The 27,244-nt window shown below is 44.7% G+C and overlaps 1 protein-coding gene across 6 annotated transcripts in view; it reads left to right on the plus strand.

Moving 5' to 3' along the window:
• Nucleotides 1-738: 738 nt before the first annotated feature.
• The window catches only part of RAD50 (RAD50 double strand break repair protein), a 234,214-nt gene continuing 207,708 nt past the window's right edge, over nucleotides 739-27,244 (plus strand). For 2 of the 6 annotated variants that reach the window (XM_067731702.1, XM_067731704.1), the window contains exons 1-3: nucleotides 739-1,027; nucleotides 5,796-5,856; nucleotides 9,854-9,964. In XM_067731702.1, coding sequence (XP_067587803.1) covers nucleotides 5,854-5,856; nucleotides 9,854-9,964 — 114 coding nt within the window. In that variant the 5' untranslated portion in view covers nucleotides 739-1,027; nucleotides 5,796-5,853. Of the gene's footprint in view, nucleotides 1,028-5,795; nucleotides 5,857-9,853; nucleotides 9,977-27,244 lie in introns of all 6 variants that reach the window. The other 4 variants (XM_067731703.1, XM_067731705.1, XM_067731700.1 and 1 more) reach the window with 3 other exon arrangements.

Genomic DNA, 27,244 nt, shown 5'->3' on the forward strand with positions numbered 1-27,244 from the left:
GTCGCTGCCCTCAAAGAACCCACCTACAGCCAATAGAAAATACCAAATATTTTCTCCCTTATATCGTTTCATTTAATTCCCACAACCCTGAGGTAGGTATGGTTATTATCCCCATCCTACAGGAGAAGAAACTAAAGCTAAGGGAGTAAATATTTCGCTCCAAATCACACAGCCAACAAGTGCCAGAGTCAGGGCTTTAACCTGGAATCTCTAAATCCTCGGGTATTGATAGGCACCACTCAGACCAGGATTCCAAACCTTAAACTTGCTGTTCCAGTTTTTCTTATCAAACGAAGCGCCCCTCATTTCACCGACATCACTGACTTTTAGTTCCCCGCTGACCCAGGATGAAGAGCCTGGTACCTCGTGGTCAGGAACGGGCTGTCGGCGGTGCCTGTGCCCCCAGCGGGGCAGAGGGACCAGTGCGCATGCCTGGGCTGGGGAGCGCCGGACCCCCGGGGTCGGCGAACGAAACCTGCAGCACCTCCCACCGGGACCCCTCAGAGGCTTGCCCCCGAACGCCCAGGCCAGCACCCGCCCGCTCAGGCCAGAAACCCACGAAGCGCCGCCGGCAGTCAGATCCCGGGCCCGCCTCCAGCTGCGAGGCCCCGGCGGGCGCTAAATGAAGGGCAGATGAGAAAGCAGCCCGGGGGGATTGAGGCGCCGTGGGCCGCGTAGCCGGGCGAGGGCGCAATGCGCGGCCGCGACGTGCGCAACGGGCTGACTAGCGGTGTCTCGGGTGGACGTGGCTCCAGCCGAACGCCGCCCGGACGGCCGCGTGCAGACCCGAGGCCCGGGCCCCCGCCTCTGGCTGACGGCCCCGCGCTCCGCGTTCACCGCGCGCTCGGGCTCAAGCCCGCCTCTCGGCCGCTTTCACTTTCGCTTTCGCTTTCCTGCCGACAGTGTTGAGGAAAATGAAAGTGGCGGTGTCCAACAGCCGGCGTATCAGCCGTCGGGGCGAGGGGCGCAGGGTACGGGCGGTGGGCCTGGGGCTAGCGAGCTGAGACCACAGCCCGCGCCCGGCGAGGTAAGCGCAGCCCTTTCGTGGTCGCCTCGCGGGCTCCTCCTTGCGGACCGCGCGGGCGGGACGCCAGGCGGAGGTTGGGCGAGGGCCGGCCTGGCCGGGGGTTCCTGCGGCGGGGCTAGGAGGGCCTGAGATGCGGTACCGCTGGGCTCTTGTGGCTCTGATCCTCCAGGCAGGGCTGGAAGCCCAGGGCGGGGTGGCGGGGGGCTTGGACAAACGCGCCAAGGATCTGGCTGCGTGGGGTCGAGGTGGGGCGGGGGCTAGCCAGGCCACCGCTCCTATCACACGTTTTCTTTTTGTAGAAGGCCGACACCCACCCCACCCCACGCCTCCACCGAGTTTCTGTAAAAATCAAAGTGGAAGGATGTATGTAAAATGCTGAGCAGAATGTCTCACCTGAGCCCAGCAGGGAGGAATTCATAATTTACGCCTTCTTATCTCTATCAAACTCCTCTGCTTGGGCACGCAGCCCCATACCTGGCTTGTTTGGCTACGTTTTTCAGATCTGGTGTACTTGGGCGCACCTGGGGTGCCTTTCAGGTGTTCCCTGAGCTGGCAAGCTTGCAGCTCATCTCCCTTGGTCGTAGGCATGGAGAGTAACTAGGCCAGGATGCCGCTCCCTCCCCAAGGCTCTGCCCAGGTGAAAACAGGGGCTGACTCTGCAGGGGCCCCAACCCCAGGGCTGGCAGAAATGGTCAGGGGTGGATGCACTCGGGGACTCAGTCCATCCCAAACAGGACACTTTCTGTCCACTCTGTCCACCAGCAGAAGGGTGAAAGATGAATGCCCAGGTCTTTGCCCTTGGTCATGCCAGCTCAAAATTGGGCTCCACCTCAAGGCTATGGAGACAGCCGCTGCCCTTGGGTGTCCCCCATTCCCTGGCAAGAGAAAATATATATGCAAGGTGCCCACAAGACCAGTTGTGTAGATGGGAAAAGACCCTAAGTGTTAGGAGTAAAGTGACTAAATCTGCAGACACTTGACTTACTTTGGAGTGATGATGGTTTTTGTAGGCAATACTAAGAGCACCCGCCTTTTACTTAACTTTTGTCTCAGCCTAATCACATGGATCTGATCATAAGACCCATTACTGAAAGAACACTTGAATAACCTTAACTTTGAAAACAGCCTTGACAAAAGATCAAGGTCCTAATTTTTAAAACATGGAGTTTCCCCTCTGTACACCCCTTCAGGGTGGTGGTGAGCATTTATTGCTTTTAGAAAATACCACCTTTATCATGAGCCAGAAAATCGGATTCTTTGATTTTGTGATGTACTTTCAATGAGCTATTCCTTTTCTTTAGAATTCGTTAATGTCTCTTCTCTCTCCTATTAACTAAATTTAAGCTGAAATGCATGGTTCTCTCCCTTTCCTCTCTTCTGTCTGTGGGTGGAGAGGGAGAGGTTTGTAGTCGACACCATCCACAGCATTTTCACCACCCCAGGTTCTTGCTTCCATGTTCCTGAAAACCGAATGAATCCGCTAAAGACCGTGCAAGCCTCCCTACTACCTTCTTTTCTCGTGGCTTTATTATTCATTGGTTTAGCCACCAGCACGTGATGTACTTTATTACATTTTTCACAAGAAAATGATGCATGGAATTTTATTTTCCTTAGGATCTCAGGCCTTCAAAATTGAATTGCTCATACTCTTCAGTCACGGCACACTATAACCCTTGGTCCATTTAGAGTCTGTCATTTTGTTTCATTTCGTTATTTCCTTTTATCCTCCATTTCTCAACACGCTCCTTCCCGTGCACGCACACTTAGGCAGCCATGGTGACATATTTGTTTGTTTTACAAACTACCTTTCCTTATATCTTCTCAGAAAATGTTTATCTTTGAAATGTATGTCATGTTTTGCTTTTGTTGTACTTAATAAATACTGCTGTGCTATAAATCTCATACTGTTTCTTTGATTCCCTCAGCATTATGTTTTTAAGTCGAACCATATTGATATATGTAAGTCTGATTCATTAATCCTGGCTGTTGCATAATTTTCTATCAAGAGTGTACACCGCAAGTACTTAACTAGTCCCCTGGAAATAGACATTAAGTGGCCTCCAACTCCTTGCTTCCACAAACAGTGCTGCACCAGATATCCTTTCCAGTGTCTCTGTGTGTTCTCTGGCAAGAATGTCTCTGAGATAGATAGATCCATAGATAGGTATGAGGTTGCTAATTCTGGGATACTTGTAGGATGTCTTTTACTAAAAACTGCTACTTTGTGCTGCTGAATGGCTTCATCTGTTTCCTCCCACCAGGAGTCCATGAAGAGTCCCTTTTCCAATGTCTGTCAGCGCTTATTATTATCTAATTTACTAATTTTTTGTCAAACTAGTGGGTTAAGCAGTACTCCATTTCTGTTTTAATTGAGCATCTCATCATATTGTTTTGCCATTTGTGAATTGCCTATTTGTCTCATTACTCTTCTTCTAGGTTTCTGATATTTTCTATCTGGTTTTCATTTTGATCCTTATATATTGGTATGCTCACTAAAATGTTAATCCTTCGTGAAATGTCAATGTTGTAAATCTTCCCGTAGTCTGGTCTCCTATCTGTTAGCTTCATTTATGGTCTCCTTTTTATTATTATTAACAACTTTATTAAGATATAATTTACATACCATAAAATTCACCCATTAAAAGGATACAATTCAGTGGTTTGTGGTATATTTACAGAGGGTGTAACCATCATCTAATTTTAGAACATCTTTATTACTCCATTAGCAATCATTCTCCAGTATCCCTTAATATTCCCCTCCCCAGCCCTAGGCAAGCACTAATCTACTTTCAGTCTCTATATACTTGCCTATTTCTGGACATTTCATATAAATGGGATTGTAACAATATGTGGTTTGTTGTGACTGGCTTCATACACTTAGCATAATGTTTTGGAGGTTTATCCACACTACAGCATGTGTCAGTAGTTTGTTCCTTTTTTAAAAAAATTTTTGGCTGCATTGGGTCTTCGTTGCTGCACGCGGGCTTTCTCTAGTTGTGGCGAGTGGGGGCTACTCTTCGTTGCGGTGCGCGGGCTTGTCATTGCGGTGGCTTCTCATTGCAGAGCACAGGCTCTAGGCACGCGGGCTTCAGTAGTTGTAGCACGCAGGCTCAGTAGTTGCGGCTCCCAGGCTCTAGAGCATAGGCTTAGTAGTTGTGGCACATGTGTTTAGTTGCTCCGTGGCATGTGGGATCTTCCTGGAGCAGGGCTCGAATCCATGTCCCCTGCATTGGCAGGCGGATTCTTAACCACTGCACCACCAGGAAAGCCCCAGTTTGTTCCTTTTTATTGCCCAGTATATTCCATCATGTGGATTTATCATGTGGATAAACATTTTGTTTATCCATTCATCAGTTGAGGGACACTTAGATTGTTTCTGCTTTTTGGCTGTTACTAATAATGCTTCTATGAACATTCATATACAAATTTTTGTGTAAACATATATTTTCACGTCTCTTGGGTATATACCTAGAAGTGGAATTGCTGGATCATATGGTATGTCTTTGTTTAAACTTCCAAAGTAGCTGCAACATTTTACAGTCCCACTAGCAATGCATGAGTGTTTCAATTTGTCTACATCCTCACCAACACTTGTCTATATTTTTGATTATAGCCATCCTAACAGGTGTAAATTTTGAGCTCATTGTGGTTTTAATTTGCACTTCCCAGATGGTTAATGATATTGAGCATCTTTTAATATGCTTATTAGCCATTTGTATATCTTCTTTGGAATAATGTCTATTCAGATCTACTTGGAAAATTTGATTGTCTTTTGTTATTGAGTTGTGTTATTTATATATTCCTTTTTTTTTCTTATGACCTCTTCTGGAATCATCAAGGTGTCTTTGTCCCCATTCCTTCCTTCCTGCATTTCATTTAGTGACTTGGAATTCTGTATCCTATTAGGAGCCCTCATTAAGTTCTAAGCATAGGTAAACATATTTTCCTATAAATGCTAAAAATTAATCAGAATGTCCAACTTCATTTCAAACATAAGAAACTTTTTAGCATGTTTTTAATCCTCCTCTCCCACAGGCACATACACACGTGTCTGCCTAAGAATTATTGAAATAATCTGGAAGCTTCCTATTGTTATTAACTCTTCATGCTTCAAAATACGCTTTTATTTTTCTATTTTAGAAGTCTTAACAGTTGCATTAATCTGTAACCTATTTGTGCAGTTGCTCATTACACCAAGATAGGAAGGCTTAAACACATGTTTATTTTAGAGTTTTCATTGACTTACTGAAAAGTTTTAGTGTTTTGTGTCTCAGGAGTAATGCCTCTCTGGGTCTCTTATTTCTCAAAAGTATTCTTTGGAATCCATGCTATTCTGATCCTCATTTGACCTTTGCCTGCACAAAAGCATTCTAAAATATTTGCAAATGCTAAAGTCACTTCCTCATGTTTTACTGAGTTTACTTTAGCTTGGTTAAACCAAGTGCAATATCAGTTTGTGTAAATTTACCACTAGCTGAGGTTCATATAATTGCCCTCCCCAGGGTCAGAAACTGGCTGGAGGAGTATGAAAATAGCTTTGAAAATTCAGCTGCTGAATATCTTACACTAAAAAGCTTAACATTTTAACATTTTTGTTTATAACAGTATCTGAGGGTGAAGTAAAGTGGGCACTCTCATAGTAAAACTATGGTAAAACTAACTTGGATGGAGTTTATCAAAACCTTTTTAAAGTGTCCATACATTTTATCCCCATAATTCTGATTTCAACATGTATCCTAAAACATGTTTGCCTTTGGGCTTATTTCAGGTGGTGCAGGGTAATTCGAGGTGGGATACATTTGCAGCATCATCTAACACTGACTCCCATGGTAAGAAAGTTATTCCTCTGGTCAATTCCTTTCCAATCTTCTGACCAAGGGGAGGAGAAAAATCTCATCTTGGAGCTAATACGTCTTTAACACCTTGTTAAGCCTTCCTAATCTCCCACTTGATATAAAAGGATGAGCAAAGGGATAGCAATATCAACTGTATTTTCGTGACACTGTTGTGTTTTCCATTGTATTTATTTATTGTGCCTGCCTTCATTTATGACATTTGATGCTGGTTTTCCATTGACAATAGTAAATAAGGTTTGCTTTTAAAACACTTTTATTTAAGGGCAAAAATGAGTTGATTTAAAGAGAAATGTTAAGTACGGTACAGATGGCATTTAATTATGGCAAAATAATAATATTGATGTATGGATGACTGAAAGGTGTGAAACACAACCCTAAGAAATAATCTGAGCTTCAGACACAGATTTTAAATGGGGAGGTGTTCTTATATATGGGGCTGTTCTTCCCAGTGTGACTTCCGTTATCATAAAGTTAGAAACCACTCCGTTGTCTAACAATAAGGGATTAGTTAAGTGATTTTGATACCATGGAAAATAGTGATAGAATAGTGCCAAATCTTAAAGTATATCTACTGACATGGAAAAATTATATACTGTTAGATAAAACAAAGCTGGTTGCAAAAGAAAAATATGCACACTATCCTAATGTTGTTAAAAAGAAAGTGTGTATGTGTGTATGCCTGTGTGTTTGTGTGTGAAAAATTGGAAGAAATATTTACAGATAAGTTATCTCTGGACTGTTGGGAGTACAGGAAATTTTTGGGGTTTCCACTAATAAACATATGTCACTTTTGTCAACAGAAAAACAATTTAAACATATAACTATTTTTAAATTAATGTGTCCTAACCTTAACAGGACTGCCTGGTATTTTGCCATCTGCAGGCACTCCTGGGTCCTTATATGCTCCTAGAATCTAGTTAGGTCCCTGTGGCCTCCTGCAAAGCCATGGGAGGATGACAAGACTTTCTTGCCACCCTTCAGTATCCTCCAGGGTATTTGTCTTGGTAGGTATATATTTATACTTTTGGAGTAAAATAGAATATATCTAAAATCCTTTGAAATAATTTTTATTGCCTCTTCTTCTCAATAGCCCTTTTAGGCTGGACCAGATTAGGATCCCACTTTTTCAGTAGATCTGAATCATTAAATAACAATGGAGGAAATGCTGGGAGAGGGTCTCCTAGTTTCTCCTTTATTCTCTTTCTTTAACTTCTGCATTATGCTACTGACCGTGAAATTTCTACATGTTAGATATAATCATGGTTCTGTTTCACCTGGGTTGAAGATAGGTATATTTAAATTTAGATGCCTCCTTTCCAGGATTACAAAATCTCTCTTAGGAAGAAAAAAAGGTTCACTGCAAGGCCTAATGCTTGGCAGAAACAATTGCTGCTTTTTTCCTAGTCGAAATTCTGAGAGTGTTAGTTCTTAGAGTGTTCCTGGAAATCCCTGGACTCCTTTGTGGGAAAGGGGTTGGCAGGTCCCTGTTAAGTGAGCAGATGGTGTCTCTATCTGGAGGTGGTCTTACAGCCCTAGTGCAAGCTTCCGCCTTCTACAAAGGGTGGTAAGCGCTGCCCAGGGTGAGCCAGGCAGGTCCTGAGCCTAAAGAAGGCCTGCTGCTGCATTCCAATAATGTCTGGAACTTGACTGGCCGACTCCTCCCCTCCTGGGGTCCTTCAGCTCCTCTCCACCTCACTGCCACCGCTGTGGTTCAATCTCTCACATCTCTTGTCTGGATGACACAGTGACCTCCAGCTGGTCCCTGCCTCCCCTTCCCATAACCTCTAGCCTGTGTTTTACAAAAACCAGGGTGTATTAGTCTCCTGTTTTTGCTGTAACAAATGAACACAAAATTAGTAGCTTGAAACAATCCAAATTTATTATTTTACAGCTCTGAAGGTTTCAGAAGGGCCCTTTTCCTTCTGTAGACTCTGGAGGAGAATCATTTTGCTGACTTTTCCAGCTTCTGGAGGCTTCCTGCATTCCTTGGCTCATGGACCCTTCCTCCACCTTTAAAACTAACAAGTCTTTCTCACACTGCATCGCTCTGACACTCATCTGTAGTTGAATCTCTCTTTGTGTTCCTCTTATAAGGACACTTGTGATTACATTGGGCCCACCTGGATAATCTCCCCATTTCGAGATCCTTAACCTAATCACATCTGCAATGTCCTTTTTGTCATGTAAGGAGATATATTCATAGCTTCCGGGGATTCAGACATCATCATCTTTGGGGGGGCCATTATTCAGCCTACCACATAGTGTAATCTTTTAAAAACACAGGCATCCAACCATCTTACTCCTCTGCCTAAGGCCCTTGTGTGGTGCTCCAGTTCTCAGACGATAAGGACATCTTGTGGCTGGGAGTGCTGTGCAAGAGCCCACATCCCTTCTCCACCTCCATCTGCCTCCTCTCTCCCCACTCTGCCTCTGGCTTGCTGTCTGTGATCCAGCCTTTGCACATGGTCTGCTTTTTACCAAGGATGCTTGTCCTTCTCCCACTCCATCCCAGGCTTCTGAGCGTCCTAGGATGCCCTCACTGGGACCTGTGCCATTCTGCTATCACAGCTACCATGAGTTAACATCTTTGCATTTATTTGGGTGATCATATGCTTCTCCTGTGTGAGTAAGTAGCCCTTACAGGCAGGGGCCATGTCTATTTTTGGCCCATCATTGCATCCCAGCATAGTGCCTACTTGTGGTAGATGGTTAATAAGCACTTGGAAACGAATGAATAAATGAATGAATATTAGCAGCATTGTCATCACTCTCTATCCCCTTTACCCTGCTTTTTCTTCTGTACAACATTTATCACCTCTTCTGTTGTGGCCGCCCTCCACCAGAATGGAAGCTCTGTGAGAGCAGGGACTTTGTCTTTTGTGTCTGTGTCGCTATTCCCAGGTTCTAGAGCAGTGTCTGGTCCATAACAGGCACTTGATAAATATTCAGGGAATGACTGATCTGGAGGATGCTCAGAATCTCTCACAGAGTTTTCATAGTTGACCCTTCTTTGAAATCAGGTTTTATGAAGGTTTTCATTTTAATTATTCAGCCTAACTCAATAATCAGGCAAATTGGCAGAGACCTCCTAAAACATTCACTATTTTTTTTAAAAAAATTTATTTATTTATTTATTTATGGTTGCACTGGGTTTTAGTTGAGGCAGGCGGGCTCCTTAGTTGCAGCTTGCTGGGTCCTTAGTTGCAGCTCCAGGGCTCCTTAGTTGTGGCTCACCAACTCCTTATTTGTGGCATATGAACTCTTAGTTGTGGCATGCATATGGGATCTAGTTCCCTGACCAGGGATTGAACCTAGGCCCCCTGCACTGGGAGCGAGGAGTCATCCACTGTGCCACCAGGGAAGTCCCTCACCTATTTCTATGAGGATTAAATGAGTTAATAAATGTAAGTCATTCAGAGCAATGTCTGGCACATGTGTAAGGGTTTGCTGCTGTTGTTAAGAAATACTTGAGGACTTCCCTGGTGGCGCAGTGGTTGAGAATCCGCCTGCCAATGCAGGGGACACGGGTTAGAGCCCTGGTCTGGGAAGATCCCACATGCTGCGGAGCAACTAAGCCCGTGTGCCGCAACTACGGACCCAGCACTCTAGAGCCCGTGCTCTGTAGCAAGAGAAGCTGCCATAATGAGAAGCCTGTACTCCACAACGAAGAGTAGCCCCTCCTTACCGCAGCTAGAGAAAGCCAGCATGCGGCAACAGAGACCCAATGCAGCCAAAAATAAATAAATAAATTTATTTAAAAAAAAAAAATACTTGAGCCCTTGATCATTTAGAACTTTTACTATGTCTGTCACAACTCTGTGGTGGGGTCCCAAACACAGAACTGAGTGAGTTCTGTTTCTTACACCCGGACAGGCCCCAGGTCTTCCAGCTGCCTGGGGACAGGCCCAGGTTGGGGGCTTCAGGTGGATGATTTGAGCCATAACTTGTGTTTTTTCTGTTTTGCCTGCAGATGGCAGCAGGCCCTGGACTTCCCTGCACTTCAGGCAGTCGTGAGGCCGCAGAGAAACAAGAAAATGGACTCCCTCCTCCTGAGGACAAGAATGCCAGCCACCAGCCATGGGTGAGCTTAGAGGTTGACCAGAGTTTTTCTCTTATTTGTTCTACATTATTTGGGTTTTTTTTGTGTGTGTGTGTGTAAGAATTGGTGCAAATCACACATGTTTGATGTTGAGGTAGTTTGTTGATTTTCACAGTTTGTTTATAAAAACAAAAAAACAACAGCAGTGAAACCAGAAGTATTACTAGAATGTTGCAGAGGGGATGCAGGGCAAGGGGGGCATCCTCTGCAGTGTGAGTGTGGTGTCCCTTCCCTTCTGCTCCTTGGGCCTGCCCCCTTTTGTCATCCTAGGAGGTGGTACCCACCCAGACAGTCCCTTTAATTCAACAAGTGTGTGGTAAGCCAGAAATATGAGGTGTTCTTTGCGTGGACTTCGTTGGCCTTCTTCCAGTTGCTCATAGGGTGGACTGTTCGTGTACTGCTGGAGAGCCATCCCTGGCCCAGCAGGGCCCAGGGTTTCTGTCTGCTTGCCCTGACTTTGCAGCCCCCTTGGAGGGCTTCTGCATCTGATCTTCCCTCTCATCCCGCAGCTGGTAATTTCACAGCTCTAGTTTATCGATCCTAAGACTCCCCATTAGTGTTGTAATCTGAGCAGTTTGAGTGGAGATTGTTTATATTCTGTTTCCACCCTATTTGTTAGCTTTACCCTCAATAGACACTAATTCTAAGTTTTATATTTGGGAATAAGGGTACTTTCTGTCCTTAACGCTAAGGGCAACTACACCACTTATTGGCATTCTAATGAGGGGTCTGGCAAAAGCCTTCCTTGATTATCAGCATCTTCTAGGTTTGGTGGTGTCCTTCCCTTACCTGCAAACCTTTAGGGCCCTGCCTGACAAAGTTTCTCTGACATCTTCCCTCAGTGTCGCAAGTCTTTCTTTGCGAGGAACTTGATGATCCCCCCCTGCACCCAGCCTGTGCCAGCTTTGCCACAAGCCTCTGTGCATTAGGCACCACGCTCCACAGTTTACATCTTATTCAATCTCCACAAAAACTTGGTCAAATAATTCTTTTGTTACAAATATGGAAACCAAGACTCAGAGATTAGATTACTCACAGAGCTAAAATGTAGCAAGCCAGAGGGGCAGCCCAAGGTCTCTGTAGCTCTTGCCTCTTATCAGAAAATTAGGCTGACCACCTATGGGTAGAAGATGAATTATATTTGTTCTTATAGACTGAAAAAGGAACAAAGTGAAATTCATGGGAAACCACATTATAATTCCCAAACAACCCCCATCTCTAAATTTACTATCCTAATTTTACACAGTATTCTTTTTCTTTCTTATTTTATTTAACCTGAATTGTTGGCACACACTGGTAAAATTTGCCTTGATTACTGTTTGCCTTATGTGCATCATTATGTGTACCAATTGACGCAAGGTAGTTTAATTGTTCATTTGAAGAACCTGTAACCTCCATAAATTGGAAAAGTTTGATTTCAAAAATTTGAAAATTCTTCCTCTTTACCCAGGAGGTTCAGTAACCTGTTTGAGGATGAAGACACTGACAAACCCTAAACTCCCTGAGCATAACTCTGTCTCAGCCTAGTTCTAGTAACTGAGGCAACCCAAGTCTAAATTGTCAAAATCAACTGTTTTATAAACCAGGTCACTCATAAGTACCTGCTGATACCTGAATGTTTTAAAATCTTACAGTTAAAACTGCGGTCAGTGAAAGAAAAGCTGTCCTTTGTTCTGTGGGACCTTTCTGAGCACTGCTTTGGGGCACTTATTCTCAGGCCACTCAGGACAAATAGCCTCAAGGACACATTAACTCTGGATGTTTCAAACTAATAGACTTATACAATAGTCAGTCTCACAAACAACAGTCACTAATTTGAGATTGTGGGGTATTTTTTCCTGTGTCCTCTTTTTAAAAAAACTTTATTGAAGTATAGTTGATTTAAAATGTTGTGTTAATTTCTGCTATACAGCAAAGTACAGCAATGTATTCAGTTATACATATATATATTCTTTTCCATTATGGTTTATCACAGGATATTGAATATAGTTCCCTGTGCTATACAGTAGGACCTTGTTGTTAGTACACTTTATATATAATAGTTTGCATCTGCTAATCCCAAACTCCCAGTCGTTCCCTCTCCCATCCCCCCTTCAGCTTGGCAACCACAAGTCTGTTTTCTATGACTGTGAATCTGTTTCTGTTTGTAGATATGTTCATTTGTGTCGTACTTCATTTTATTTTTTTAAATAAGGTTTATTTTATTTTATTTTTAATTTATTTATTTATTTTTGGCTGCATTAGGTCTTCATTGCTGAGTGCAGGTTTTCTCTAGTTGTGGCAAGCAGGGCTACTCTTCATTGTGGTGTGTGGGTTTCTCATTGTGGTAGCTTCTCTTGTTGCGGAGCACGGGCTCTAGGCGTGCGGGCTTCAGTAGTTGTGGCACATGGGCTCAGTGGTTGTGGCTCACGGGTTCTGGAACGCAGGATCAGTAGTTGTGGCACACGGGCTTAGTTGCTCTGTGGCATGTTGGATCTTCCTGGACTAGGTCTCAAACCCATGTCCCCTGCATTGGCAGGTGGATTCCTAACCACTGTGCCACCAGGGAAGCCCTGTGTCGTATTTTAGATTCCACATGTGGGTGATATCATATGGTATTTGTCTTTCTCTTTCTGACGTACTTCTTTTAGTATGATAATCTCTAGGTCCATCCATGTTGCAAATGGCATTATTTTATTCTTTATGGCTGAGTAATACTCCATTGAATATACATACTACATGTTCTTTATCCATTCATCTGCTGATGGACATTTAGGTTGCTTCCATGTCTTGGCTATTGTGAATAGTGCTGCTATGAATATATGGGTGCATATATTTTTCGAATTATAGTTTTGCCTGGGTATATGCCGAGGAATGGGATTGCTGGATCATATGCCAACTCTGTTTTAGTTTTTTGAGGAATCTCCATACTGTTTTCCATAGTGGCTGCACCAATTTACATTCCCACCAACTGTGTAGGAGGGTTCCCTTTTCTACGCCCCCATCTTCAGCATTTGTTATTTGTAGACTTTTTAATGATGGCCATTCTGACCAGTGTGAGGTGGTACCTCATGGTAGTTTTGATTTACATTTCTCTAATAATTAGCGATGATGAGCATCTTTTCATGTGCCTATTGGTCATGTGTATGTCTTCTTTGGAGAAATATCTATTTAGGTCTTCTGCCGAGTTTTCAATTTTGTTGTTAATTTTTCTTTGTTATTGAGTTGTATGAGCTGTTTATATATTTTGGAAATTAAGCTCTTGTCGGTCGCATCATTTGCGAATATTTTCTCCCAGTCCATAGGTCATCTTTTTGTTTTGCTTATGGTTTCCTTGCTGTGCAAAAGCTTATGTTTGATTAGGTCCAATTTGTTTATTTGTGCTTTTATTTCTGTTGCCTTGGGAGATGTACGAAAACATCAGTACGATCTATGTCAGAGAATCTTTTGCCTGTGTTCTCTTCTAGGAGTTTTATGGTGTCATGTCTTATATTTAGGTCATGTCCTCTTTTTTTAAAAACAGCTTTATTGAGATATATTTCTCATACCATGCAATTCCATTTAAAATGTACAATTCACTGGTTTTTAGGCTGTTCACAGGATTGTGCATTCATCACCAGAGTCAATTCAGAACATTTTCATTACCCCAAAAAGAAACTGTACCCCTAAATTATCACCTCCCCAATCTCCCCATTTCCCCAGCCCCTGGCAACCACTAATTTACTTTGTGTCCCTATAGATTTGCCTATCCTGGATCATATAAATAGAACCATACAATATATGGCCTTTTGTGTCTAGCTTCTTGCACTTAGCATGATGTTTTCAAGGTACATCTATGTTGTAGCATGTGTCAGTACTCTATTCCTATTCTTTGCCAAATAATATTCCATTATATGGAAATACCACATTTTGTTTATTCATTCATCATTTGATGGACATTTGGGTTATTTCACTGTTTTGGCTATTACGAAAAATGCTGCAATGAGCATTTTTGTGTACAGGTTTTGTGTGGACTGTGTTTTATGACTCTGTAAGCTGTAGTGACCAAGTCCTGTTTTTAAAAATCTGAGAAAGGAGGAGAACTAAGTTGGTGTTTGAAATTTAAAGGGACAGTTTCTATGTGTAGATGTAGAACTGCATTCAAAAAGATTATCTATCTAATATGAGGTTAAAATCAAACGGTAGTAGATCTAATTCTTCTCCATATCACTTGAGTTTTCTAAGCTCTGTCTTTTAATATTCTTACTTAAAAAAACACAAGAGGTCTTCCCTGGTGGCGCAATGGTTGAGAGTCCGCCTGCCGATGCAGGGGACACGGGTTCGTGCCCCGGTCCAGGAAGATCCCACGTGCCACGGAGCGGCTGGGCCCGTGAGCCATGGCCGCCGAGCTGCGCATCCAGAGCCTGTGCTCCGCAACGGGAGAGGCCACAACAGTGAGAGGCCCGCGTACCGCCAAAAAAAAAAAAACCACAAGAAAGAAATATGTATTGGCCCTTAGGTCTCACTTGAAATAATGTAGAATTCGTTTGGGTGGAGGGTTGTGCAAGTACCTTTTTCCAGATGTCTTTAGCAAGTGGGTGGGGGAAGTGGAGGCATGGATCAGAGAGAGGAACAAGGCAGGAGGAGAGTCTGGGGTGTGCTGGTTCAGCTTCGCCAGGGCCTACGCTCATGGTCACAGGGCACTGGGCAGTCATACTTAGTGTGGCTATTGCTTGTTATGTGGGTGATGTGCTTTATAGCTGAGTGCTTCTGTGTCCAGTTTCACTCTGCTTCTGACTCACAAAGCTCTGGTGTTGGGCTGTTGGTTTTTAGTAAAAGCAGGTGTTGGGAAGGATATGTTGAAGGGTGAATCAGCCCCTAAGGGACTCTGAGAGACATGGTCCTAAAAACATTTCCTGGCTGTTTGTTGTGTTTTTTTTTTTAAACACCAGTTAACAGTTTTCAGTTTAACTGTGTTTTCCTTCCTGAAGTCTTTAAGTGAGACTAGTACTTGTGATTTATTCTATGCATTGTTTTCAGGGAGTTCCTTTACTTGTCAAGTCTGGGCTGGAGGTAGAGGTGGGTTTTTTTTCCACACCAAGTATGCAGAAATAGAAATGATTTGAATTTGTCTCCTATTTATTTTTATATCTTTATTTTCCTTCCCTTGGGTAATAGAGGTCATATTTGGGAGCATTTTAACTGAATTCTAACTTCAGGTGAGTCAGTCAGCAGGAATTTTTACGTATTATTTAATGCCTCGTTGCGGGGGACATCATAAGAGAAGAGACCCTCAAGGATCTCTTGATCCTTGTGCCCTCAAGGATCCCACATTCTGGTTGGAGAGTCAAAACTTTATTGCTATCTGTTAACATGCAATACTTACACCAGTGAGTGCCCAGAAAAGCCCATGTCAGGGGAGACTTGGTGAAGCTTGCCCCTGGGCTTTGGTAGGCTCAGGTAGGAGAGAAGAAGAAGAAGGCTACAGGTACACAGACGTGAGACAGAGCAGCAGTTTGACAGGGGGTCAGAGGGACCATAGCCGGTACACTGGGTTGACTGGATTTTGGTGGTGGTGGGATTTGACTGTCAAGCCAAGGAGTTTCACTTTAAATATCATAAAGAATAGGAAGGGAAGACTTTTGAATAGGAGGACAAGCTTACTGTATAAAGTAGGGCCGTTTATTTCCATTTTACACCTGAGGAAAGCAGTGTTTTTCAAATACTGTCTTTTCAAAAGATTCTCCAAAATCACATGGCTGGTGGAGGTTGGATCTGCCAGACCCCAGAGTCCACACACACACCTGCCCCTGCACTGGCCTGCGTTATCTGCAGAGCACAGGCTGGTCTCCGGATCACCAAGGCTTCCCGCAACTCTGACCTCATGTGACCCTCTGAATCTATACATGACTGCATTTTTTTGTTAGTGTCACTCCCTGGGCTGAACTCATCTAGGGGAGAAAGGGGACTTTGGGTAAGTCACTTCCCAGCCTATCTGAGGCCCTGGGAAAGCAGGGGCAGGAACCCAGCCAGGCCTTCATGGTCTGCACAGCAACAGTCTGGACAAGTTCCAAGAGCTGCAGAGATTGTCAGGGGAGTTTTGGAGCTACAGGTCCCCAGGCATGTCTTCCCTCCAAAGTGGGAGCTGCAGGGCAGATCGAGATCCGGGCAGGGTGACAGCACAGCTGCAGCCACAACACAAATTGACTCTTGCTGCTACCCCAATCCTCCAGCTCGGGCAGGAGAACATGAGGACTTGGTTTGTATTGATGTTTTCCATTCATTCCTTTGTTTATTCCTTTATAAAGTATTCAGCAAACAGTTAAGCACCTAAAAGTTATCAGTCTGTGGGCTTAGAGCAGCAAACGAAGCAGCCTGCCCTCATGGAGTTTGCAGTCTGATTCCGGAGACAGGCAATACTTTATAGAGTATCTGGGAGCAGTAGGTGCTATGAGTAAGAGTCAAGCAGGGAAAGGGGTTAAAGTGACAGGCTAGTCCAGGAAGACTTCTCGAAGGAGGGGGTCTTTGAGCAGAAATCTGGGTGAAGCCAGGGAGCAAGCAATGTGATTGTCTGTGTTCCAGGAAGAGGGAACACCAAGTTCATAGCCCTGAGTTGGGATTGCTGGCAGAGCAGGAAGGAGGCGGGTGCACCAGGGAGCTAGGAGAAGAGTGGGAGGAGGGGCTGCCCTTGCAGGGCACTGTAGGAAGGTAGGATTTTGTTCTTGGCCCAGCTCTAAGGTGTGGTTGAGGCATTGTTCCTGGCTGGTTGGCCTCTAAATCTGCAGGCCTTGCAGATCCTGCACATCTCAGTATCCTTCTGTATAGACCCTCTTCTGGCAGTATTAACCACCATTTGTTCTGTTGTCTGCAATTGTGAGCCTTATCTGATACAGAGCTTTGCCAGGAGAGAGAGGACCAACTACATTCAGAACTCAATATTGACCAGCTTTGTAGTGAAATAAAATTTGTTTTTAAGGTTAGAAAAGGTGTACTTGAATATTATGTTAAAATGTTTAAATTCTGGTTGGAGGGGCTCCACCTTGACAAAAAAAATGGGTCTTTTATCATCACTGTCCCCTCTTCTAGGAGCCAGGAATCCTGGTTCTGTCTCCCTCCTAACCTGCCAGCTGAGGGCCTAAGTTGGTCACCCTCGCTTGACCTTTCTGGTGCCACCTGTAGAATTTGGCTAGTCATGACATTCTTGCTCAAAGGGAAGGAGGGAGAAAAACAAATGGCTAATTGAAGGTCTTTCCCATTTTGGAGGTCTCTGATTCTGTGGACAGATTCCACAGAATGTGCTTCAGGGGGTTAGGATTATACCTTAAGTGATGTCCAGGGGGTTGTGATTTATATTTGTATTTTGCATCCACCCCCCTCCCCTTTTTTTTTTTGCTTTCAAACATTTTTACAACTGTCTTTGATCTTTATGAAGTAACTCTGTATGTCACAGTGGTGAAAAGCTTAGAAAAACAGACATGGTCCTGAGAGCCAGATCCACCTTTACTAACTGTGTGACTGTGGGCATGTCCCCTAACTTTCCTGTTCCTCCACAGTTTCCTGAAAATGGGAATGAAAATAGTACCTGCCTCAAAGGATACTCTGAGGATGAATGTGATGATGCATCCAGCATAGGGCCTGGCTCAGAGTAATCCCTCAGTGAGTGGCAGCTACAATGATGATTATATGTAATCATTCCCATTTGACAGGAAGGAAACTCTAGACCAGGGAGGTCAAGTGACTTGCTTAAGGTCATGTGGAGAGTTAGAGGCAAAGCTGGAAATAGGAACCATGGCTCATGGAGTCCCAGGCCAGTGTTCCCTCCCCAGGATTCACTTTGGTCTCCAGGACAAAATGTTAATATACAGAAACAGTTCTGAGTCTAATCCTTTGGCAGCTGGTTCTGGCTATTGTAGGGGATTGGGGGACAGGGCTTCCTCAACACATAGGACCATCATTCTTGGGCATTAAGAGCCCCTCAGGGAGGGTCATCCATGGTAGCAGAGGCAGGGAGCCTCCTTCTTTGTTTTCTAAGAGGCGGAGTGGGGCTGGGGCTGGTGTGCTCCCAGTGCTCCTCTTCCCCATTCCCCACCCTTGCCTGGTGTTGGCCAGACCCTGCACCACCCCCTGCCCCCTCCCCGGGGCAACAGAGACTGAACATGGAGTGGGGAGGGGACAGGTACAGACATGCAGATGGCAGGTGGGTACTCTAGAACTCTCTGTCCCTGAGCAAAGCTGGGCCCTTACTCCTGCAGCAAGCTGACGTGGGAGGAGTCTCCATAAGACCCTTTAGAAAAAGAAGCCTGACTTTTGCCCTATGGGTCAGGAGTGGCAGATGCCCTTTCCATCTGCCCTAGTCACACTGTCACCTGAGGACTGCTCCCATTGGTCTTAGATACACAGTTGTGGCCCTTGCTCCTAGAAAAGTAGACTTAAGGACTACCCAAGTGGGTTTTCCCAGGGTATGGACAACTCTTAGAATTTTGCTTCAGATGGTATAGCACAGTGGAGAAGTCCACAGTCAATTAGGCCTGGGCTTGAATCCCAGTTCTGCTTCTTTGTGTGTGTACACAGGTGAGTGGGGGGGTGTACTTGGGAAATTATTCAGCTTCTTCACCTCTAAGTTTCTGCATCTGTAAAATGGGAACAAGAACAACCTACCTCACAGATTTGCAGTTTGAATTAAATAAAATAACCTGTGTGAACTGTGCGTGGCCCATGGTAGCTATCTTTTATCATCCTTGTCATTCTTATTAAGCATATCAGTAGGCTCCACTAGTCTGTGGGTGGAAACAGCTTTCACGTGTGGCTCAGCTTCACGTAGGCTGTGCATCTGCCATGACTCAGGAGCCTAGAATGACTGAGCCAGAAAGCTCAAACCTGTCTTTGCTGTACTATTATTTGCAGTCATTTCTGGTAGCTGGGGTGGGTAATGAAGTTTCTGCTGATGTGTAATGCCACGCCATTCATTTCCCTGTTTCTTTTCTGTTTAGTTCAGTGTTCTTGAAAGAAAAAATAGTTATATAGTGAAAATGTATTGAGAGTTTATACTAAAAGTTTTATGTATATTATCTTCTTTAGTTCACATAATGACCAAATGAAGAAACAGAGGTTAGATGAAGCCTAAGCTACACTGCTTTCATGCAGCAGACCTGGGCTTCACAGGTCCAGTTCCACAGTCCACACTCAGCCCTGTACTGCTTCCCTAAACAGGGCAGTGGTTGACTTTGGTGGCCTTGAGAGATCAGGTAATCTGGTCTATCCCCCAACCCCCTTTCTGTGTGTCACAGAGGGGAGAATCTGTCCCACTTTAGAAACTTTCCTGAGAACACTGTGGCTCTTCCTTTGGTAGCCATTTCAGGGTCTGTGGGGACAGTGGCTTCTCTCTTAGTTCCCTTGTAGTGTCCTCTTGAGGCCAGCTGTCCATCCTCAAGGGTTGTTCTGTCGAGAGTGTGCTCTTGTCCTCAGGTGGATAAGCAGACAGTGAGGGTGACATTCCACTGGCACGCAGGTGGGGGGGGTCCTCTGCCGCTCTCGCTGTGGTGCGTGGCATCCAGTGCAACTGTGGCCAGACATCGTCCCTGTTTGCCCTCCAGCCGAGTTGCCTGACCACAGCTGACTCCTTCCTCAAAGGTGTGTATCCACCTGGTTCTGGGAGCAGAGGAAGTGGCCTGTGGGCCAACTGAGTCACTTGAGGAGATGAGTGGCCATGTTCAGGATGGCCTGCAGTCCCTGGGGTGACCCAGGTAAGGGTGGATCTGCTGCAGCCACAGCAGCCACTGAAGGCTTATCTAAGGAGCCTTGAAGCCTGAGAGCCAAGATACACCCTGGGGGATGCTTCATTCAACAAGCAGTTATTGAGCACCTATTGTGTGCCTCAAGAGGCCACCTGAAGGAGGCGTCAGGCATGACTTGGTGTAGGGCTGCGTCCAGCCCAGAGGGCAGGACCGCCAGTGGCCACCAGGGAGCATCACCACACTCAGCAGGACCCGAGGCTGGCAGAGAAGCCAGGTTGGCTATGTTGCTGTTTATCTGAGCTGCTTCCATGACAACCAGGAGATAAATACCTGAGGTCAAGCAAATCCTGGAGCAAGATTAGGGTGTCTGCACAGGGTGGGGCCTGTACTGTGATTTGGAGACCCTTAAGTGACCAGAATCTTCTGGGTGGCCTATTCAGTATGTTTAATTAGTTTGTTAATTAATTAATGTCCCACTCTATTCCAGCAAGGATTCAAAGTGGACTCCATTTAGCAGCTATCTTAGAGGGAAGAAAAGTATCCTAAGTTTGCTCTGAGTCAAATGTTGGGGTTTAGACCCCACGTGGGTCACTTACCAGCTCAGCTCCATGCTCCCAGGGCTGGCTCCTTGGGAAGCATGGCCTTTGCTGCCAAAGCTGGTTTGCAGCGTTTCTGTGATCACCTCCTGGTTCCTTTGCAACAAGTGGCCCCAACGTCTTCCTGCCTTGAAGCAAACCACGTGACTTAAGAGAAGCAAATCTGACCTCAATTACCAGGTGCAAATATCAGTCACTGGGAGTAACCAGGAGGCCAGTGTCCCTGGTCGTTTCAGCCTCTGGCGTTAAACATTAAGAGTGCACTGTTCAGTGTGATAAAGGCTGTCTCTCACAGTTTATGATTTCCAGTAAACCAAAGGACTTCAAGGAAGGGCCAGGGACAGGTGAGAGACTCCAGTCCGGGCCCTCCACTGAGCTGGCAGAGCAATTTCTGTAGGAGCAGAGGCCGCAGCTTCTCAAGGCTGTTCTAAAGCAGAGCCAGAGAACCACGCTGCCAAGCCACGTGAGGCAGGGCCAGCTTCTGCACCCAGCCAGGCAGCTACGTGTACTCTCAAGGTGGCAATATGGAAAAGGAAGATTTCTGTTCTCAGTGTGCTGGCCACTACACTTGCTTCCTGATGGGTGCCAAGCCAGCTAGTAGCCCTGAGCACATTCCTCTGTCAGTCTGGGCAATGGGCATCTGGAGCTGCTCTCACAGAAAGCTGGAGGAGCATTTCCAGAATCTGGAGGCTGCAGATACGTGGGCCAAGATTCCTCAGCATCTGGTCACAGGGAAGCTGTGGGTAGGCAACATACCCCACCTTGGCCTAGGAAGGGAACTGAGGTCCCCCTCTCACCCTCCAATGCCACGAGGGAGACCCTTCTCAGTTTCTCTGGAGCACCTAATCCAAGAGCAAAGAGAGAAGGCAAACATCAAATTAAATCAGAATGCAGTTAACAGTAGCATGCATTCATTTAACAAACATTTAATGAACACTCCACTCTATAGCACACACTTTGTCAGATGCTGGGCATACAACTGTGGACAAGGTTCCTGCTCACATGGAGCTTACGGTCTAGTGCTGGAGATAGAAAATAATTAAACAAACACATAAATAAAATAGCAACACAGTGAGTGCTGTGTAGCAAATCAAAATAACTGATGTGTAATCAAGCGACTGAATGACTACTTTGGATCAGGTGGTCAGAGATAGCCCCTGAGGAAGTGGCATTTAAGAGGATTCCTGCAAAAGAAGAAGACCGAGGAAAGAGCAGGTGAGCAGTCATAAGGTTACCAGTCCTGACTGCTATTGGAGCAGGAGAGCCAGGGTGACAAGAGGAGAGGAAGAATGTTCTAGAACATATGTTCTTGATGAATATATGTTCATCAAGTTTGGTTAACTTGATGCTTTGGGATTTGTGACACTTCTTTTCTATTTTCTGAATTATTCCCTAAACATTCATTCAGTAAAACTTTATTGAGTGTCCTTTGTGTGCCAGGCACTCTGCTGAATTGTGGTGAAACCAACATGAATATGTCAACGTCCCTCAAGAGGTTTTCGGTCTGTTGGGGGAGTTAGGCCAGGAAACCAAGACTGTGGTACATGCTGTGGTGAGATAATCAAAGAGGGTTCGTGGGAGCATACAGAGGGCTTCCCAATCCCTTTGAGTGTTGAGGGGAGGAGACAAGTTCAGTAAGGCTCCCTGGAGGCAATGACACCTGAGGGGTCTTGGAGGATGAGGTGAAGTTAGCCAGGTGAAGAATACAGAGTGTATGTTCTAGGTGGAGAGAGTGGCTTGTGCAAAGGCCTGGAGGAGAAGAGTCAGCGCATGTGAGAAGGATGCTGGAGCGGAACAGATAGCCAAGAATGCTCTGCTCTGGAGCCTATACTAGACACTCAAGAATAGCTTGTAGGCTTCCCTGGTGGCGCAGTGGTTGAGGGTCCGCCTGCCGATGCGGGGGACACGGGTTCGTGCCCCGGTCCGGGAGGATCCCACATGCCGCAGAGTGGCTGGGCCCGTGAGCCATGGCCGCTGAGCCTGCGCGTCTGGAGCCTGTGCTCCGCAACGGGAGAGGCCACAACAGTGAGAGGCCCGCGTAGAGCAAAAAAAAAAAAAAAAAAAAAAATAGCTTGTAGAGTTAAGACAGATTCCTAAGGAGCCAAGTCAGCAACAGGCAAAGGCTTAAGGAAAGGATGCCGGGGTTCATGAGCTCAGACCACTCTCTGGGCCTCCCTACCCACCAGGAGTCATCCCATGGGAGGACCAACTCACTCCAGGCAGACATTACCTGAATCAGAATATAAGATTCACCTGAAGCAGGCACACATACGGGAGCATGCAAGTATTTGAACATCCACACGAACAAATTTAACTACTTGGTTTTTGGAGGAAAGGGGGCACTGAGATAAAACCTATTAATGGATGTTTAGTGGCTGGTTTTCATGCTTGGTTTGTGACACTCCAAGCAAAGGAGCAGAGGTTCTTTTTAGTTCTGAAACTGCTGATTCAGTTTGCATGAGGATATTACTTTTTAAGGAACTTTCAAAAACACCTAAAATTTAATTGTAGCCATAGTTGAGTTAGAGAATCCCTGGGTGCAGAATTTTCTCCACCTTCCAGTGTTTATAGAATCTGACATCACTTGGGGTTGGAGGGAGACTCTGGGGAGAAAGGCTAGGAGCCACTCAGCAGGTGGAAGGGCCTTACCCTGGGACTCTATCTGTGGGCAGCTGTATGGAGGTTGTTATTAAGACTGTCAGTTTCTGAGTGTCCTCTTGATGGCTTGTCTGGCCAGCCCTTCAAGATCTTAGCAGGAGAAGCCTGTAAGAAGGATGCTTTACATTTATTTATTAGTAAAGTTGACCCTTTAAAAAAGTTTTACATTTGTATTTCTTTTGAGAATTCTGTTCACATGTATGTTAGAAATTGCTAGTTGTTTCCAATATCCATTCCCCCCTCTTTCTTAGTAATAAACCCAATTTTTAGCTGAGCCCTTTGCCATCCAACTGAAAGGCTATATTTCCCAGGCTCCTTTGCAGCTAGGTATGGCCATGTGACTGATCTCTGGCCAATGAGATGTAATCGTCATGTGGGACTTCTAATAAGTCTCCTTAAAAGGAGAGGGGTGTGCCCTTCTATCCACCCTCCCTTTCTCCATCCTACTTCCCTAAATGAGGGCACGATGACTAGAGCTCTAGCAACCAACATGGACCATGAGAGCTGTGCCCTATGGATGGGGCAGAATGAGCTGGAAGAAACCTAAGTCTCTAATGATTCCTGGAGTTACTATACCAACCCTGAACTGACTGTGAACTTTTTTTTCTTTTTTTTAATGTGTGAGAGAGAAATAAAATTCCATCTTGTTTAAGCCACTGTTGTTTTCCATTATATGTAATTGAACCAAATTGTAATTAATACAAAATGCTCTGTTTTCTTCTGAACCATCTTTTTCGTTACTGATCTGTGTTTTGTTTTGTTTTGTTTTGAAGGATATTTCCTCTCCGTAAATATTGTGAATATTTTTCCAGTTTTTGCTTGCCTTTTGATTTTGTTTGTGAGTTCTGTTTTTAAAGAATAGGTGTTTATTTTTAATGTTGTAATATTGACAGACTTTTAAAATGCTATTTGCTTTTGTATTTAAAGTCCTTCTCCATTCAGATCAGGTAACATTCACCAGTGTTTTTTCTAGTTTTTTTTTTTGTTAACAGTTTCCCTGTTTATATTTAGCATTTTCATCCATTGGTGAGTGCTCTTGGTGAGTTTTGACTCTTTCTTAGGTCATAAGTTTCTAGCCCCAGCTACTCTCCTAGCTGTGGGACAGGAGCCAGCATCACTTCTCGTTTACACCACCTGGCCTGGCCTGAGCCTCCACACTCAGGCCAGCACACTCAGCACACATCCCGTCTCCGCCTCCTTCCCCCACTCACCCCTCCTGTATGGGTCATCTACCCACTACCCAGGATAGCACTCTGGGCTTCTTCTGGAACTTCTGTCTTTGCCACCCTGTGTTCAGCTCTATTCCAGATCATCTCTAATTCCTGTTTACTTAGACCAGGCCATTGACAGACATCCCAAATATCCTAGGAGCTTTTTGTTATATTTTTCTCTGAATAGGAAATATGAAGAATTTTTATATATTTTTTCCAGGTGAACATAGAGCTTTTTAAATTAAAATCTTGTTTTCTTTTAAGAGGAATGAACTATGTTTATCACTTAAAAATTGGTAAGTACAGAAAAACACCAAACTAAATAAAAATAAAAGCCTGACTCTCTCTATTACTAGTACTTTGTAAAAACATAAAAAGTAAAAGCCCTCCACTCCGAGAAATAACCTTTATCAACAGTTGACGTTATCTCCTTCTAGACTTATTTATACAAGCACGTGTAGAAGATATGTATATGCACAATTTTGTTTGTGAAAACTGGATCTTGCAGTATATTTGTTCAGCAACTAGCTTTTTACAAACAGCAATATAATGTGTACATCTTTCTAAGACAGTACAAAGAGACCTGCTACATTCTTTTTAAAGGCTGTATGGTATTATTCCATTGTGTGGATGTACCATTTTTTATCTTCCTTCCTACAGATGAATATGGAGTTTTCTGATGTCATCCTAATATATATGAGGCTACTATAAACATCCTCATCCTTATACTTTCATGCATTTGTGCTACCGTTTCTGTAAGATTTCTAAAATTGGGATTGTTGAGTTAAAGAGTATATACGTAGAAAATTATAGATGCTGCCAGTTTCTTCTTGTCAAAATCTTGTTCCAGTAAATGCACTGTCCTTTTAAATGGTCCTTTTGCCACCATTTTCCCTCCCACTGGTTCATTCCTTACTCTGTTGCTAGATAATGTTTATAAAATTCAGATCTGATCATGGCTTCCCCTGTTTAAAAGATCTCAACGGTTCCTCCTTGCCAACAAGACAGAGCCCAGACACTGAGCATTCATCCAGGATCCTTCTCAGTCAGTTTGGGTCCTCTGGGAAGAGGACACCAAGATGGAATTTGAAGTGCAGGAGATTTACTTGGGGGCTGGAGGGTAATACCTATGAAAGATAAAAGGAAGGGAGCAGGCATAGATAGGGAGAAGGCAGCCTTCCGAGGGCAATCCAGCAATGGAGGTCTACCTCCTGGGAAAGGAGGGGGGGAAGGAAGGAGGACTGGGTAGGAAGATCCTCTGACTGTGATACAGCTTTGAGAACATCTCAGTCAGCTCAATGGGAAGCTTCAGCATAAAGATTGCCCATTAGAGGAGTCCCACTTTGAGCAGAAATGGACAAGCCCTACCAACCCCTGCCATAATCTGCCACTGGTTGGGAGCTTCCTAGGAGGCAGTGGGGCCTTGACTTAAATGGTAAGTATAGAAGATGCTGAAGCTGCAGGCTGGTCCTCTGAATGGCTCTTATCCATGGCTATCATAAACCGCAGCCTGCCTTTTATTTCCTCTTTCCCTGATCCCAGACCCCATGCTCTGGCGCCATTGGCTTGACTACATGCCGTACCCCACATGACCAACTGTCCATACCACCCCTCCCAGCCGTAACCTTTGCTCACTCAGTTCTTTCTGCTTGGAATGCCATTCCTTCCCAGCTGTACCCATCAAAATCCTACTATGTTTTTAAAGCCCAACTTAAATGTCACTTCTCTAGATCACCTTCCCTGATCCCACCATGCAGAATTAATTGTTTCTTGCACCTGTGGTGCTATGTGTAGATTAGTACTTCCCAGGTTGAATTATTCTTAGCTGCTCTTTTCTCAGATTCTTGTCCCTTCAAACTTTAAAACCTAGCACAATGTAGGTACACAGAAAATGTTGACTGAACTGTTTTCCTGCTCCTCTCAAAACACCTAGAGGTTGCAGAGCTCCAACTCCTGGAATGGTAGGAAGCACACATTCAGTGGTCAATAAATGTTTGTTCAATTGTCCAGGACCTCATGTTGGGCTAGACAAAGTGAGCTGAAGGGTGCTGGGGAGAGGTTGTTTACTGTTGTTAGGGGTCACCTAGTTTGGGACCAAGTCAGAGTTTTAAGACTAGAGCATGTCTTTCCCTGTTTATATTTTCCTCCATGATTTGGAAAGACCCCAAAGAATTTTTTTTTAAGTCATCATTTTATTGCCTCAACAGATGGGAACTTTTGGGGGGCTTCCCTTTTTCAAACACATTTTTATGTGTTGGAATTTTGCATTTCTTCATTCAGTCATTCTCCTTATGGGTGTAAGAAGAGCCATGAAGATACCTGGCATGAGATCTCCAGGTCAGATCCAGTCATTTTCTAACTGGGTGTTTATAGAGTGGAGAGAATTGGGAGGGATAGAAATATTTTTCCTCTTCCTCTTTCCCACGCCCACCAGTTAAAGAACTTCCCTGGGAGGGGACCTGTGGGAAGTGGCCGAGGGTTTCCAGGGTAGGCATAGTAGGGCTGACATCGGGGCTTGGTGGGGATAAGGGTGGGTGGAGAGAACAGAGAGGAAGGACTGCTGACCCAGACTCTTCACCCTCCTTCAGATGTCCCTTGGCCACTGTCCCTCAGCTGAAGGAGGTTAGGGCTGGGGTGGCCACACCCTCCCTTCTCTCCTCAACCTCTCCAAGCTGTTGGGCCCTCAGGAGAAACACTAGGGTTTTCTCATCAAGGCATGAGGGCCCTGTGCCTCTGCCTTCTCTCTCACGGTGTTCAGTGCAAGTGGAAGCAGGGACGTTCTAGGCTGAGGCCTTAACTGCTGGTGCTTGTTTGGCAGTGGTTAGGAATACTCAGAGGCTTTGTGTTATCAAGAAGCCCGCCCAAGGCCGAGGTTCTTATCTCTGTGTCCACAGGCTCATCTTCGTGGGCTGTGAACCCACCCTCTCCCCTCAGGTAGTATTAAATTGTGCATTTGGTGGAGGCATAGCTCTCATCAGATTCTTTTTTACCAGAAAAGTCTGTGATCCAAACCACTGCTTTAACCCAAAGAAGAATAGCTTTTCTAATTAAAAAAAAAAAAAAAAGAGGATGTTTTCCTAACAAAAGCTGGATTCTAGTTGGATT

This window comes from Pseudorca crassidens, chromosome 3 (assembly GCF_039906515.1).
Source record: "Pseudorca crassidens isolate mPseCra1 chromosome 3, mPseCra1.hap1, whole genome shotgun sequence".
Taxonomy (NCBI): domain Eukaryota; kingdom Metazoa; phylum Chordata; class Mammalia; order Artiodactyla; family Delphinidae; genus Pseudorca; species Pseudorca crassidens.